General features: G+C 36.2%; 1 protein-coding gene across 1 annotated transcript; it reads left to right on the top strand.

Moving 5' to 3' along the window:
• The first annotated feature begins 418 nt into the window (after positions 1-418).
• Positions 419-13,982, top strand: LOC136256435 (uncharacterized). The gene is made up of 13 exons (XM_066049392.1): positions 419-555; positions 2,352-2,666; positions 2,755-3,126; positions 3,240-3,530; positions 3,593-3,741; positions 5,274-5,406; positions 7,977-8,143; positions 8,204-8,327; positions 8,415-8,606; positions 8,836-8,928; positions 11,199-11,492; positions 12,100-12,274; positions 13,209-13,982. The coding sequence occupies exons 1-13, from the start codon at positions 498-500 to the stop codon at positions 13,846-13,848; spliced, it is 3,003 nt and encodes a 1,000-aa protein (XP_065905464.1). The 5' UTR covers positions 419-497; the 3' UTR covers positions 13,849-13,982.
• The last annotated feature ends 494 nt before the right edge of the window (positions 13,983-14,476 follow it).

Below are 14,476 nucleotides of genomic sequence, written 5' to 3'. Positions count from 1 at the left end.
ATTCAATAGCTACAGTACTTCATAACATATATGTAGCCACCACACACGACACTTCAAATTGATGATCAGACAAGTGTGCTTCACCAGCAAACAAGTTAAACATCTGTCAGTAGAGTTTCCTGTAATGAGTCTGTCACATCTAGTATATAGCTACAGATATTTTTTTTCTGTCAGTACATTCATAACACTGAGAGGGGATAAAAGAAAATTTTAAGTCCTTAATTTGTCTCTTTGTTGGCCCAATGACAATGGATAAGTGAGAACATTGAGAACTAATCGTAATCAATTTGGGAGTGTATCTAGTGTTTTCTTAGCACTATAGGTTCCTATAGCTCACGATTAGCACTAAATCAGTGTGGCAAAAGACTTATTGTGGTAATGATGACACAGTTACGACGTAATAGAGTTAATTGACCCTGAGTCACGTAGTTTACATAGTGGGTTTTGGTTGTTCGAAATTGGATTATTGATTCAAATCTACCTGTTTTATCGCGGCGATGTATACTATGAGGATTATATTGGTGTTATTGGAGCTTACACTGTTAACTGAACTTTGTAAGTGTTGTTCATATTATGTTATGCGTGTTGCACTGCGTGCTAATACAGTCAGTTACGTGTGCCGACATGAGTTTCCAAAGTGGGTGTGGCTGTCTAGAACAAAATGAGCACACAAAGCATTTAGTCGTCATCAAGTTAAATATACAGTATGTATGTTCATACAATCCCATAGGAAACAGCGTGGAACTCCAGTACAATTATAGTTATAGCGATTTGTTTACAGTCGTATCCATGGTGATCTCATAGGGGAGGACACCACAAAGAAAACAAGGCGTGTACAGTTTACTTTTCAGCGAATGGATGGGACAGTACGCGATACGCTTTATACTCATGCTTGTCTGACTCCAGTACAGTAGGCTTTTGTCTGTCAGTGATGTATTACAATTCACCCATTATTATTTTAGCTACGTAGCTATGTTTTTTTTGGCATTTCCTGCAGCAAAATTTTGTATGTATGCATCTGATGATAGCCATGAACATAAGGTTAATGGTTTGATAACTCAAACCAAACTTGTACTGTAGCTACCAACCATTTAGCTACCTTATTTGGTGAATGGTGGAGATTCTGCTATCATTCAACATACTATTAGATGCTTTTGTCATCCTGATACTGTACGTATGCCAAATATTGTGCTGGCGATTATACAGTGCTACAACTGGGGGTCTGCAACTCAAAAAAATCCTGTACAAGATTCCAAATCTTTAAAATTTTCCAAGATTTGAAGATTTTATGAAAGCAGAATATTTGATCCATATGATGTTAAGCACCCAGGAAGATACGAGAATTCTATTGTGAGATAAGATTTCAGATTTCAAAATCTTTACAGGGTGTATGTATTTCAAGGGAGTTGCAGACTCCTTGATTGCAATAGTATAATAGTAGTGCTGATTGCTGCCTGACGTATTTTTATTATATCAAGACTCACAGTAGTGAGTTGCACAGCCAAGAAATTATAGCGCACACCACAATTATTCATTGCTACATAAAGAAAGCAAGGCTAAAACTGAATTTACTAAGTCTGACTCTGTACATGTCTTGTGTTGTAGCCATGACTTTACTTTCAGCATTTTATCTATGCTTCCATGCTTTACAAATCTAGAACAATATATTTTCTGGGGATCTGTCTCAACAAGCATACAGTTAACTACAATATACAGTATTTTATCTTGTGGTTTTTGCTGCTGTGTTTCATTCCATGGGTTATTCTAGTTACTGTATATTATCATGAATCACATGCACGATAGTGGGTTCATGACCAAGAGTCCTGAAACTACAACTACATATGTAGTATGACAACAGCTGCTCATAGTTTCGTGCACAACCAAGAGCAGTCACGTAAATACTCTAATAATGCAGTCGAGTGTGCCTGATAACAACAAAGCTTGCACTCACTGAACGTGACAGCTATGCATTAAAGACACTAATGCAAATGCTTTATCTACAACAATCATCATAATGATTATCAATAAAACAAATCTATTATAAACTAGATGAATAAAAAATTTAAAAGGGGAAAAGGGACCACTGAAAAAGCCATGAAACAAGAAGGGATTGCTGGGGTGGTATTGTAACACAAATCCCTATTTTGACTAATCCCAAAATGATGGAGCATGTAGCTAAAATTTATGACAGAGAGTCAAAATGGGGATTTGTGGTTCACATTATGACCCCAGTGACCCCTTCGTGTTCCATGGCTGTTTTCGGCAATCCCTATTCCCCTTTCAAAATATATCTGTGTGTAGCTACCATTAATGGATGTATTACAAATGTATTATTTATGTACTTTATATAGGTCAAGCACAGACCACTGCCACAGTGGTTAGTAGTCCAGCAGGAGATGGTTCAAATGGTTTCCCCATTTCTACTGCACTTAATCTAACATGTGTGATTACACCAACACCTGGTGATGGTGTTTCAGTATCATATGAGTGGGTTGAAACTTGTAACAGAGATGGTGGGAGTCCACCTTGTTTTGGGAGTGGTGGACTAACCACAGCTACTATTGGTACCAGTAGATTACAACCTTATGATAGTGGGACATATGAGTGTCGTCCTGTTGTTGATGGTTTGATGATTTTTAGTGTACCATTTGCTGTAAGAGTAACTGGTAAGTTTATGATAAAAAATATCTTATCATTATAGCTAGCTAATTCTATTTATAGGCATAAATTTAACTGATATATGTTTCATAATAGGAGCTGTGCTTGAGACAGGAGAAGATAAAAATGCCATGGACATAGGAAATTACACATTCTATTATCATGACAATGTGCCACCAGTTATCTATTGCAAATCTGGTCTATCTGGCAACACATCATCTCTTGGAGGATGGTTCTTCAATGATCAACCAATTGGCGATGATCCTGTGAATTGTCCAGCTAGTACAAGTTTTGCAGTTGAAACACCATCATCTTCTAATCCTGGTGTATTGTCATTAGTACAGTGTGGTGGTTTTGGTGGTTTCCAGTTACACCTTCAATCTGAAGGATTATACACTTGTAGAATAATGGATATTGACTTTCAACTACATGTGCTTGAAGTTGGATTTTATATCCGCAGAGAAGGAAGTAAGCTGTTTCTTGCTTAGTTGTTAAGTATCTACCATACACATGTACAAAATATTAATCATATTTTATGTTGCTAATTTAGCCAATAAGGATCTTTCTCTGTTGTATTATAGCACCAAGCCTATCAGGACCATTTATTCCAGATGCTAACTATACCAATGAAGTTACGTTAACTGTTGGCTGTTTGGCTAATGGGCCTCCACCAGACCAGTTTTTCATGACCAGAAATGGTGTAGTAATTGATGATGACTATGATGCTATAACACATGATACTGAAACAAGTCAACATTTCATACAGTACACTATTCCATCACTGAGTCCTGATGATTATGGTGTTTATACATGCACATACATGATCCCTGTGTTTAGTGGAGGGAGCAGATCTAATTCAATATCTCTTGGTGGTATGTGGTTATATTATGCAAACATTTTTATTGTTCACAAATATATGTTATTGTTTGTACAGGCCCAACAATGCCTCCACAGAACTTTGCAGCTACATCCATTACTTCTGAATCTTTTACATTATCATGGACTCCCATACCTGGCTTCCAACCAGGTGGTCTTCAAATAGGATATGATATTACATGTAATCCAGGAAATGACCTAATTAGGGTATGCTGCAATTGTACAGTATGTTGTATAGGGTGGGTATGTTTTATTTGAGTGACATTTACTAGTGTTGCACCGATAATTAAATCAGCTGATTATTCCAATAACCAATATTAAATTAGTGATGTAAGCACTGATATTCAGGGTTACTAGGCTAAAAAATGTAAAGAGATGTATATCACAAGTATATAAAAGCTACTCATGGTAGCTAACCAAGTTTTAAATACATTTTACTACTGCTATACAATTGACTGCTGGTGCTACACAGAAACCTAATACCTCACAGTTTACTTTAGGCATGGCTTGTAGTCACCGTTAATGCATGACTTCTTATGTCTAGCTATTATACTACACAGTGCAGTGAAGATTAACATCGGCTTCAATGGCGGATCCAGGATGGGGCATTTAGGGCAAATGCCCCCCCCCCCCCCCCCCCTTCAAGAAATTGCATACAAGATCGAGATACTCTAATAGAGCAGTCACAATGTTCATGAGGCAGTGCAGCTTATTTATGAAGCTATAAAAGGATTTTATTTTACATAACATATGTGATATAATATATTTGGTAAAGGATAACTAGCTATTATTGTTGTGACCTTTTTTTTTTTTTTTTGCTCTTCAACTTTTTTTCAGCAAGGTGCCCCCCTCTTTCCAGACTCTGGATCCGCCCCTGGGCTTTGATTTAATCAAATTGATTAATCAGCTAGTGGCCAATATCAGCCTGATACCAATTATCGGTACACAGTGTTGAGGGTAATACGTTACTTATGTAACGCGTTATGTAATATTATTGCTTTTGTGGTAACTAAGTAATATAACAAAATACATTATAAAAACAGGTAATATAACTCAAGTTACTTTACTTACAAATGTAATGCGTTACCTAAGTAATATAGTTACTGTAATCAGTATAATATTATTACTACAAGTAACAAAGTTACTAATCTCATTAGTAATTCACTGAGTAACGCCTAGCCACAATGAAGTAATGAAGCCTACTGAATGAAGCTTATTCACCAGCTTCTTACTTATAGCCAAGATTTGTACATTGTCCAACAACACAATCATGTCACGTGATAAAGTGGTAGTTTCACACGTGACAGCTTAAGACTGTGGACACAAAGTAATATAATATGTAATACTATTAAAGTTACTTTATTTTATGGGTAATATGTAACTGTAACTAAATATAGTTTTGTTGCAAGTAATATGCAATATGTAACAAGTTACTTTAAAAAGTAACTGTCCCAACACTGTCGGTACAACACAAACATTTACCATTTATGTACACTAGGTATTGTTGCTTATTACAGAGGCAAAACAGCTTTAGGAAGGACTTTTTCAGTTTGTATCCAGCCATTATTGTTTTGCATATAACAGTTTTTCTTCCACCCAAAATTCATTGTACTTGAAACTTGGAAAATGAAACTTGTTTTTCTACCACCAATTCTTTAGGAAAATGTACAAATGTCTTAATGTGCAGTAATTTGTACATAACTATGTATTTATATGCATCTTCCATCTCCTATACTCAGGTTAATGGCAGTGTTAGCAGTGTTGCAGTGACAGGTCTCCTAAGCTACACAATGTATTCTTGTACCATCTTTGGTTACTCTCAAATTGTTGGTCCTGTGTCTGATCCACTATCAATTACAACTTTACAAGCAGGTATCAATTTAATAAACTTACCATGTGTCGTTGAAATTACCAAGGAAAAATGTATGGATTTTGATTCATATATTTTTGAGAATACATGAAACCCGGTGATTCTAAGGCATGGAACCTGCTGCTTTTGAGGATATCAAATTCTCATTGTGGCTATGTGCTGAGTAATATACTGATCATTAGTTTAACGATGGTATACTATCTGTTTTAAAATAGCCAAATTTCTTGATCACTGCAATACTGTACATTTTAAAACACTAAATGTGATATTTGTAGCTACATACTGTATAAAGAAGCTTTTATATGAGAGGATATGTATTATGTAAAAATACTTAAAGGAAAACGTTTATTTCTTGTCTATATCATGTCAAAGATGACACCTAACTGTATAAGGCATACCAATAATTTAATTATATTGCAATATGAGGTAAAGTAACAAAATTATACTGTCTATCAAATTTGCTCAGTACTAGCTGTGAGAATCATGAAATTGTTGTCCTTTGAAAACTCTATGTTATGCAATTAACACAAAACATTTAATTTGTTAGTTTATCATATGCATAGAGAAGATATGAAATTAGAAAACGAATGAATCAGCTACAGCTGTATTTGGAATTAGAATTTAAAACAATGAATTTAAAAGTAAAACATTGTTTTCTTGTGCAACCAAATCTGCCAAACCTGACTTTTTAATGCAAGCAACAATTTTGAGATTGCAACTCAAATTGATACTGTTACTGTAGTTGGTTGTATATTGATGCACAAACGTTTCATGCTTCAGTTGGTTGTCTGCTTTATCTTTGTATGAGGCTGTTGAAAGATTAAATGGGAGTGTGTAGTCTGTCGATAATGCTAGATTGACCTAAGCATGTGGAATTGTTTCACAAAGGCATCCACGAATTCAGTAAACTACACTTTAATTATGATCATGCATGCAGTTACAAGTTATTAGACTTGCTTTTTCCACCTTGCTGTGTGTGAAATAAGTGCTCCAAACTGTAAGTAGTAATGGCGTAGCAACACAGTGGTGGTAATATTGATTAACGTTGTACTGATTCCCGCCTTTTAGGCAAAACCGATATCCAATATTTTAACCCTATTTTAACTGATTCCCGATAGTAGGTACACTTGTTCATACTTCACTAAAAGTACAGCTAGTAAAGCCAATATGTGGAGGTTGTATTCTTACCTCAACTCAAAGTTGCTACTGTGGATTTTCTGTCCGTTTGAACATTGCGTACTGCGTACTTGAAACACATACTGCATAAATCACATTGATTATGATGTAGTATGCAATACTCAGTATGTGATATGCAGTATGCAATGTTCAAATGGACAGAAAATCCACAGTAATCAGACAAGTGGGTTAGGGCTCCACCTATCACTGTTTATTATAGAGTTGGCTTTGTGGTTACCACAAAACATAAACAAATTATCTAAGTACATGCCAGAGCCTTTGACACCAGCTCTCCAATGATACTGCCGCTGCTAATGCTGAATAGGCTACTAATCTGCTGGTCACAGCCCATTATAACCAATTTCTAGATTATGGTAAAAACAGCTAATTATCAGCTTCTACTGATTACCGATCCGATTATTGATCTGAGTACAACTCAATTATTGATGAGCAGATTCTTAAAATATCTCCATTTCCTGGAAAAAGTTAGTGTATATAACAAATAAGCTGCTGTAAGGCGTGATATTCAACAATCTGTATTCTACCAAGTATATATATATATACAAGGATTAAAAATTTCAAGTGTGATTAGGTACCGTATCAAATGAAAGAATAATTCCAGACTTGTTGTTTTTGTCTGAATATGTATCCCAATAATATTATTATCAATTGCTATTATGCTTCGTTTTCAGCTATGTTTAGCCTGTTAAACAGCGTTACAAATGAAGAGCAGTACGAGAAGTGTCTCTGCAATCAACCCAGTCTCTACAGAAAAATCCCATTACAAATATAGAGTAAAGCCATCATGCACTGTTGTGAATTGATACCTTGGGCTGTCAGCAGAGATAAATGAGACACAAGGTTATCTCATGATGTATGCATTGTATGTACTGTGGCATACCAAAAGACACCTGTCAGGCTGAAGCAGTATCTAACAGTAAAACTCCTTAGCTGTTAACAAGTTACATTTGTATGAAAGCATCAGTTAGTCAGTCAGCAGAAAATTCCACCAAAGAAAGAATTTTAAAATTAAATTTTGTAGGAACCTATTATTGAAAGCATTTTGAATCATGCTGAAGGCACTTTTGGGCTTGGTTATACCTAACCAATACTGCCAAGGCTCCATGAAAGTATTGTGAGGCTGGTTTCTGGTCAATATTACTTTGTGAGAAGTGCAAACATCCATGCATGATCCCTAAGACCATACTATATGATGTGTAAATCAGTCACATTCTTGCAGATCTGGACCATTGCAATATATGACAAAACTGCCAGCAAATTCAAAGACAACTAAATTGCACACTATAATTATGAGTGTGGTATAATGATTATATCTGCATAAAGTTGCCCATATATAGCATGCGTGATACCAAATATTTCACATTTGTGTACGTAGCTCCATCAGAACCTCAATCATTTGGGGTCACAGTTCTGAACTCAAGTACTGTTTCAGTGTCTTGGGAAACACCTGCTATGATCAATGGAATATTATCACACTATACTCTTTATTACACTGTTGGTGGCGTTGTGAATTCCTTGACTCTGACCAGCATTGGAGCTATGGTAAGTACTTTGGTGACAATCTTTCATTCATTGTTGCAACTACATTTGTCATACTTGCAGACTCAGACACACATCATTGCCGACCTTCAACCATATCAAGAAATATCAGCGAACATTTCGGCTACAACTGGAGGTGGAGAAGGTCCATCTACTACTTCAATGATGGTCAGAACTTTAGCAGATTGTAAGTTGACATTTAGAAATTTGAATATAGAAACTTGCATGTAGAGAAAAAATCCATCGTACATTTAATATATATATATATATGTAGTACCAAGTCATGTGGCATCACTACAAGTCACCCAACAATCAGATACATTGTCTACTGTACAATGGACACCTCCACTATATCCCAATGGAATGATCACTAACTACAGACTGATCATAACTCGTCCTGATGATGTAATTCCTACTGATTTTACTGTGGATGATGATGTGAGATCCTACTCCTTACGAAATTTGGGTAAGTGTATCCTGTAACTGCAAGATCAGCAGCAAGTTTAATTTGAAGCTGTATAAATATCATAAATTAATGTAAGGTGTCCCCTTGGCTTTATTTATTACCCATGCCAATTCCCAATCACCATAAAGCTATATGATGGATAATTCTGTTGGGTGCTCTCCCATGTATCAAATGTGAATTTTCAGTATATGCACATAGAAGTGTTGGTAAGCCATGCTTGTTCTTGCAGAATCTGGAATACTGTATGAAGTATTAGTGATGGCAGTAAATGATGAAGGTAGTGGACCTTCAGTGAGAGAAGTGTTCTATGGAAGTCAGTTGAGTAAGTCACACCCCATTTTATGTTCTCATACGTGACTTGCATTATAATGGTATGTTTTGTAATGTGTGAAGCAAGGATATCATTTTTACTGAATGTTGTACAAATATTTGCTTTAAGTAAAGGTCTGTCTTTGAATTACTTTTATACTTATGCTTACTGCTACACATGTAGCATGTCGATAGGATATTGTAGTACGTATATGCAAATTCTTGTATGTTGAAGACAATGTATGCCGCAAAATAGACGTACAGTCTGTATTCTAATAGAGCAGTCAGATATCCTAAATAGTAGTAACACTTCCCTTAAAATTATAGCAATTAAGTGTGCCTTATTTTCTAAAAGAATTGTATACCAGGCCTTTGTCTAGGAAATGACTCAAGGGGGCTTATGGCATCTAGGAGTGTTGGGGCATGCCCTCCCAGTATTTAGACTCTTTCAGATTGCTTCTGATGCATTCTCAGGTACCTGAGAATGACCAGAAGCAATCTCAAGCTATTGTTGTTCCATATACATTCTCAGAAACAGTTCTCAGCCTTAAAACTTTGACATACGTATGCTTAAAATTTGAGGGAAGGGGGAGTGCCCCCTGCCCTTAAGTGAAGCCCTGTATACACCATTGGAGACTGTTTGTGTACATTTTTTTAACATCATTGCAATGGTTTAATCATTGATGTGACACATATAACACTTGAGCTAGATACTTTGTTATTGCAAGTATTTCTAATAGAGCATTCACCTACCTTATAAAGCAGTTGCTAAAATGTAATGTGACTGCTCTATTACAGTATCTCAGTCTTTAAGCTAAAATTTTATGCTTGCTAGCAATTATGATTGTGTACAATCACTGGACTGGACTTGTGGACTGGACTGGTTTTTTCCCTTTTTACAATATCTGGGTAATATATTGGTTGTAATGTAGAATACGCAGTGTCATGTAGTTAAATCCTCTCACACACAAAGAAAACCGGTGTGGCCATATGCCAGATTAGTCAACTTTTCCCAGCTGCAGCTATGTAATGGCTACCAATGTATGGAATAGCAAGACAGTTACCTGTAACCACTTAATTTCACTGGCCAAGATGTCCAATACTTTAGGATGCATGGTTACGACTATACTTACTGTATGATTTATACTGCAAGAATGGTAGGGCCATCTAATGGAGCAAGAGAGAGATGTTTGACCATAAAATGGTCTATTAAAAACTCATTAATATCATATACTCCATTTAAACACAGTAAGGATGCAACAATATGGGTAAATACCATATTGCGTATTGCCTTAAAAAATATTGCAATATATTGCTGTATTGCAATATTTGGATTAGGGCCTTTGGTGATGTTAAAGCACTATACTTGTGTAAATAACTCATGGATTTAAGCTTCATAAGATACAGCAGATAGTATTAGTGTCATGTGGTGTACACCAACCAGTAAAAAGCTGCTTATAATGGCCAACAGTTATTAAATAGGTATTACAGTACAACTAGGCAGTACTACAACCAGCACTGTTTGTTTAGGATATGTGGCTTCTAAAACATCAACAATTACATTGTGGTGGCTTTGATTCCCACCCTCCGGGAGAGTGGCAGCTGAATAGGCTAATTATTCACAAGCCACAGCTCATTACAACCCTGCAATATAATGCAATATATTGTAACGCAGCAATATATTGCAATAAGCAATATATTGCAATAAGCAATATATCGACATGTTTCATCACGCATATTGTATTGTATTGCGATAGAAAATATTGCGATATATGGATATATATACCGATATATTGTTGCATCCCTAAAACACAGTGATGTTGCTAAGAGCTGCTTCTGCACAGAATTCTAGTGAGCGATATCCGCTCAACTACAGATATTGAGCTAACTATAGATTTGTTGTTGTGTTAATTGAGTAGATGAATAGGCAGTGCCCAGAAAACTGATTTGCCTGCATGCATATTAAGCAGTAGCTACAACTACTTGCCCAAATATGTGCTAAAAAGGAAAAAAAATCTGAGTCCATTAGTTTAGTCCACTAGTCCAGTCCAGTGATTGTATACAACATACAGTTGCAGATGTGATTTGCCATTTTTCAGAAATCACTCAAAGAAATATTAGGGTTGGGAATACTAGGTGAAGAAAAACATATTGCTAGAAAGAAAATAATGGGGAGCTTTAACAGCATATTCCATGGGTCACTAGACGCTTGGATACACATACTAAATGTTAGTATGTTATAGTAATGTTGCATGTATTCATGTATTCTTACTTCCTTTGTAGCTCCAACTACTGCTCCTCGTAATGTTACAGTTAAAAGATTTATTGACGGAATTTTTGTTTCATGGAATGAACTGTTGGCCAGTGAAAGCCGAGGAAATCCGACGTATGTTGTACAATATCAATCAACCATGTCAGGTAGCTCTGCTCAGACTGTCCATACTTCTGAGAAATTTGCCGTGATTGAGAATCTTGTCAGTGATGAGACCTATACAGTGTCAGTTGCAGCGGCTGTCAATGCAAGTGGTGGCCTAATGACTGGTCCAAGCAGTAGCAGTGTTATGGCTCCCAGTTCTGGTAAGCTTAGTAGCAGGTGTCATGATCCATGGTATACTATGAGTATGTATCCAAGGGTAGCCCTAGCACAATACAAAACATTTGTACATAGTACATTTTAAATCCATACTATACCGTTTATTTTTGTAGGCTAAAAATTGTCTTACATTTGATCTAAATAAATATAACACTTCCAATTATCCTAATAACCTATCCACATTTTATGCTGATGTGGATATACATTGTGAACTTAAAATGTAATATTAACTGTACATCAGCAATTATTTATACTGAAGTATGGCTCATGATCAGGAACTTTATTCTTTAACAGTTCTACATGCATTTTAAAATAATGTCTGATACACACTTACACAGCAAGTCTTTCAGTTCCATGACACCAACTTCAAAATAATAGTGTTATCTTTCATTATACTTCAAAGCATTGGTGACGAACCCATTAATGTAGCAATCACATATTGGAATGTCATTTACATAATATGAATTCAGTAATAAAATTCCAATAATAAATAAATGAACAACTGATGCAGCACTTTATTCAGCAATGTTGATGTATAGTATGCATACAGTGCTTCATAGTTTAATATATCTGTGCCATTGACAATTTTAGGTACAGGACCAACTTGTAGTGGAGGTGGGGGAGGAAGTGACTGTACTGCAATGTTGGGGGTTGCTGTAGTGTTCATTGTATTGTTCATAATTTGTTTGATTGCTCTACTAATACTGATCTTTTATCAGTGGAGACAGTGGAAAAAGGATAAAGAAGATCACGAATCTCAAACCAAGTAAGTGCATAATAAGCTCTGTAATAAATTCACTAAGAGGATGCTTGGTATCCATAAAAAAGTTATGTCTCCTAGTCAATTATATTGGGTTAATTTGAAGACTTTCCATGCTTGAAATATAATATGTTCGTTTGTGTATTAAATTGTGTGTATCCAGGTTAAAATACATCAAGGCTTGTTGAATGAATCGGTGTGCGCATGTCTGTGACTTCCTTTTCAAATGAAAATAGCACATAATTTATAGTGGCAATGAGCATGTCATGCGACTAAATTTTACAAACCTGATCCAAATCGCACATCAGGCAAAATAAAACTAACACCACCAGTGGATAGCTACACTATCATACTAGTAGTTTTGACCCTCAGTACTACTCAAACTATTTGAGGCTGGTTTTAACAGCTGCCTTTTCTGGGTGGTGTGGAGAGCTCGAATGGTGTTTTTTGGATTTGTGAAGGGCCTGGCTTGGCAAGAATCAGTGGTTTACTGGTGGATGGCTTAGCCAAATGTATTTTTGTTGTCCACCCCGCCACCCTCCTCTCCTTTGTGAGCATTCGTGATACTACTTAGCTCATCCAACTGCTCAGATTTTCTATTATTTGGCAGGAAACTCCACAAGCAGTTACAAGTACTGGAAGTGGTCTAAAAGGTAATAGATTGATACATCTCTTGTGTAAATTTCATACACGTGCTTGCTATCCTTGGCAAGTTATGCTGACTTGGAATTCTTTAAAAACCGTTTATCTCAAAACTTCTGATGTGCAATTTGGATCGTTTTTCTGATATCCAGTCACATATGTGGTGAATGTTGAATTTTGTATGGTTACAATATGCATACTAGCAATACACATTGCAGTAGTGTATGAAATAATGAGTGATCTTTTCAATAGAAGTACACTGTACATATATATACATGGAAATTTTGCCTTGCTTCAGCTTAACAAAGACTGCCTTTGAGTTTGCGTCTCGAGAGAACTTTCACCTGCACAGTAGTCAGGCTTCAATTGGTGTGCCACGAACTCAACTACTAAAACAACAACAACAACAACAACAACAACAACAACAATCACAACCAAAACCACCACCTCCACGTGTCTCAGAATCTGTAAAAGGAGTCAGACCACCCAGTGATGTTAACATTTATGAGACTATTGATAAGAGGGTGAAGGCTAATCAGATGAAAATGGAAGCAGCTGCTGATCAACGAGCAAGCACTGGTACAGCATACGAAAGTATTGATAGGAAACAAAAGCCTACCACTGCAGCTCCAGTTAATCAGTACTCATTGCCAAAATCAAAATCCAAAGACCAAGATGTCAGTGATCCTTACACCATTGATGCAACATTGGAGAGGCAAAGAAACAAAATAATAACTGATATTTATGCTGATTCCTTAGTCACTTCTGCCAATCGTGAGTCACTCAATCTCGAGATGTTTACACCCGGTAGTGACATGGACTGGCAAACACCACAAGGTGGTCAGCCCACATCAACAAATGATGGAGGCATGAATGACGCCAGTAATACTGGAGGTAACAAGACTAAGCCTGAAGATAAAGTGTCACTGATTGACTAATAGATGTAATATAAATGCAATTACATTTCTAGTTAAATGTCTGTGCACACACATGTCAATATTTCTGTTGCTAAAAATCCCTACCATTCAATCATAATCTGTTGATAATATAGATATTTATTCAGTATTCAGTGTCAACACCTAGTGTGGTGACAGACACTCTTAGTGATATGCTTGCATGCACGTACAGTAGTTCATTGCATTAGTCCAGTGTTATAAATGTATGTAAGTTTTTGGTCAGTTTAATTATTCTCCTAACAGAGTTGTGCATGCTGCATGCAAATTTTCATGACATGTCTGATAGCTTGTGAACTGACTATGTGAGATCTACAACTGTACAGTATATAGGCAGTATACTTGTGCAGTGTTCAAGTGCTACACAACCTGTATTTCACATAATCCAAACAGGATGAATGACACACAACATAGAACAGTTCACTACTAGCCAAATACTGGAGTTCCATCGGTATGGTCAGGAGTTCTGTATAACATGAATCGTGCACTGATATACAACTTTGTCTGGTCATGTTGTGATGCATATTGTGATGTGATGTCTCCTAAACAGGACATACACAATAGTAACAGATACTAAGTACAGTAGGCTGCAGAAAAAAGTTAACGTTTCGTA

Source organism: Dysidea avara, chromosome 5 (genome assembly GCF_963678975.1).
Source record: "Dysidea avara chromosome 5, odDysAvar1.4, whole genome shotgun sequence".
Classification (NCBI taxonomy): Eukaryota; Metazoa; Porifera; class Demospongiae; order Dictyoceratida; family Dysideidae; genus Dysidea; species Dysidea avara.
The sequence above is the reverse complement of the archived record's forward strand: the minus strand, read 5'-3'. Positions and strand labels throughout refer to the sequence as shown.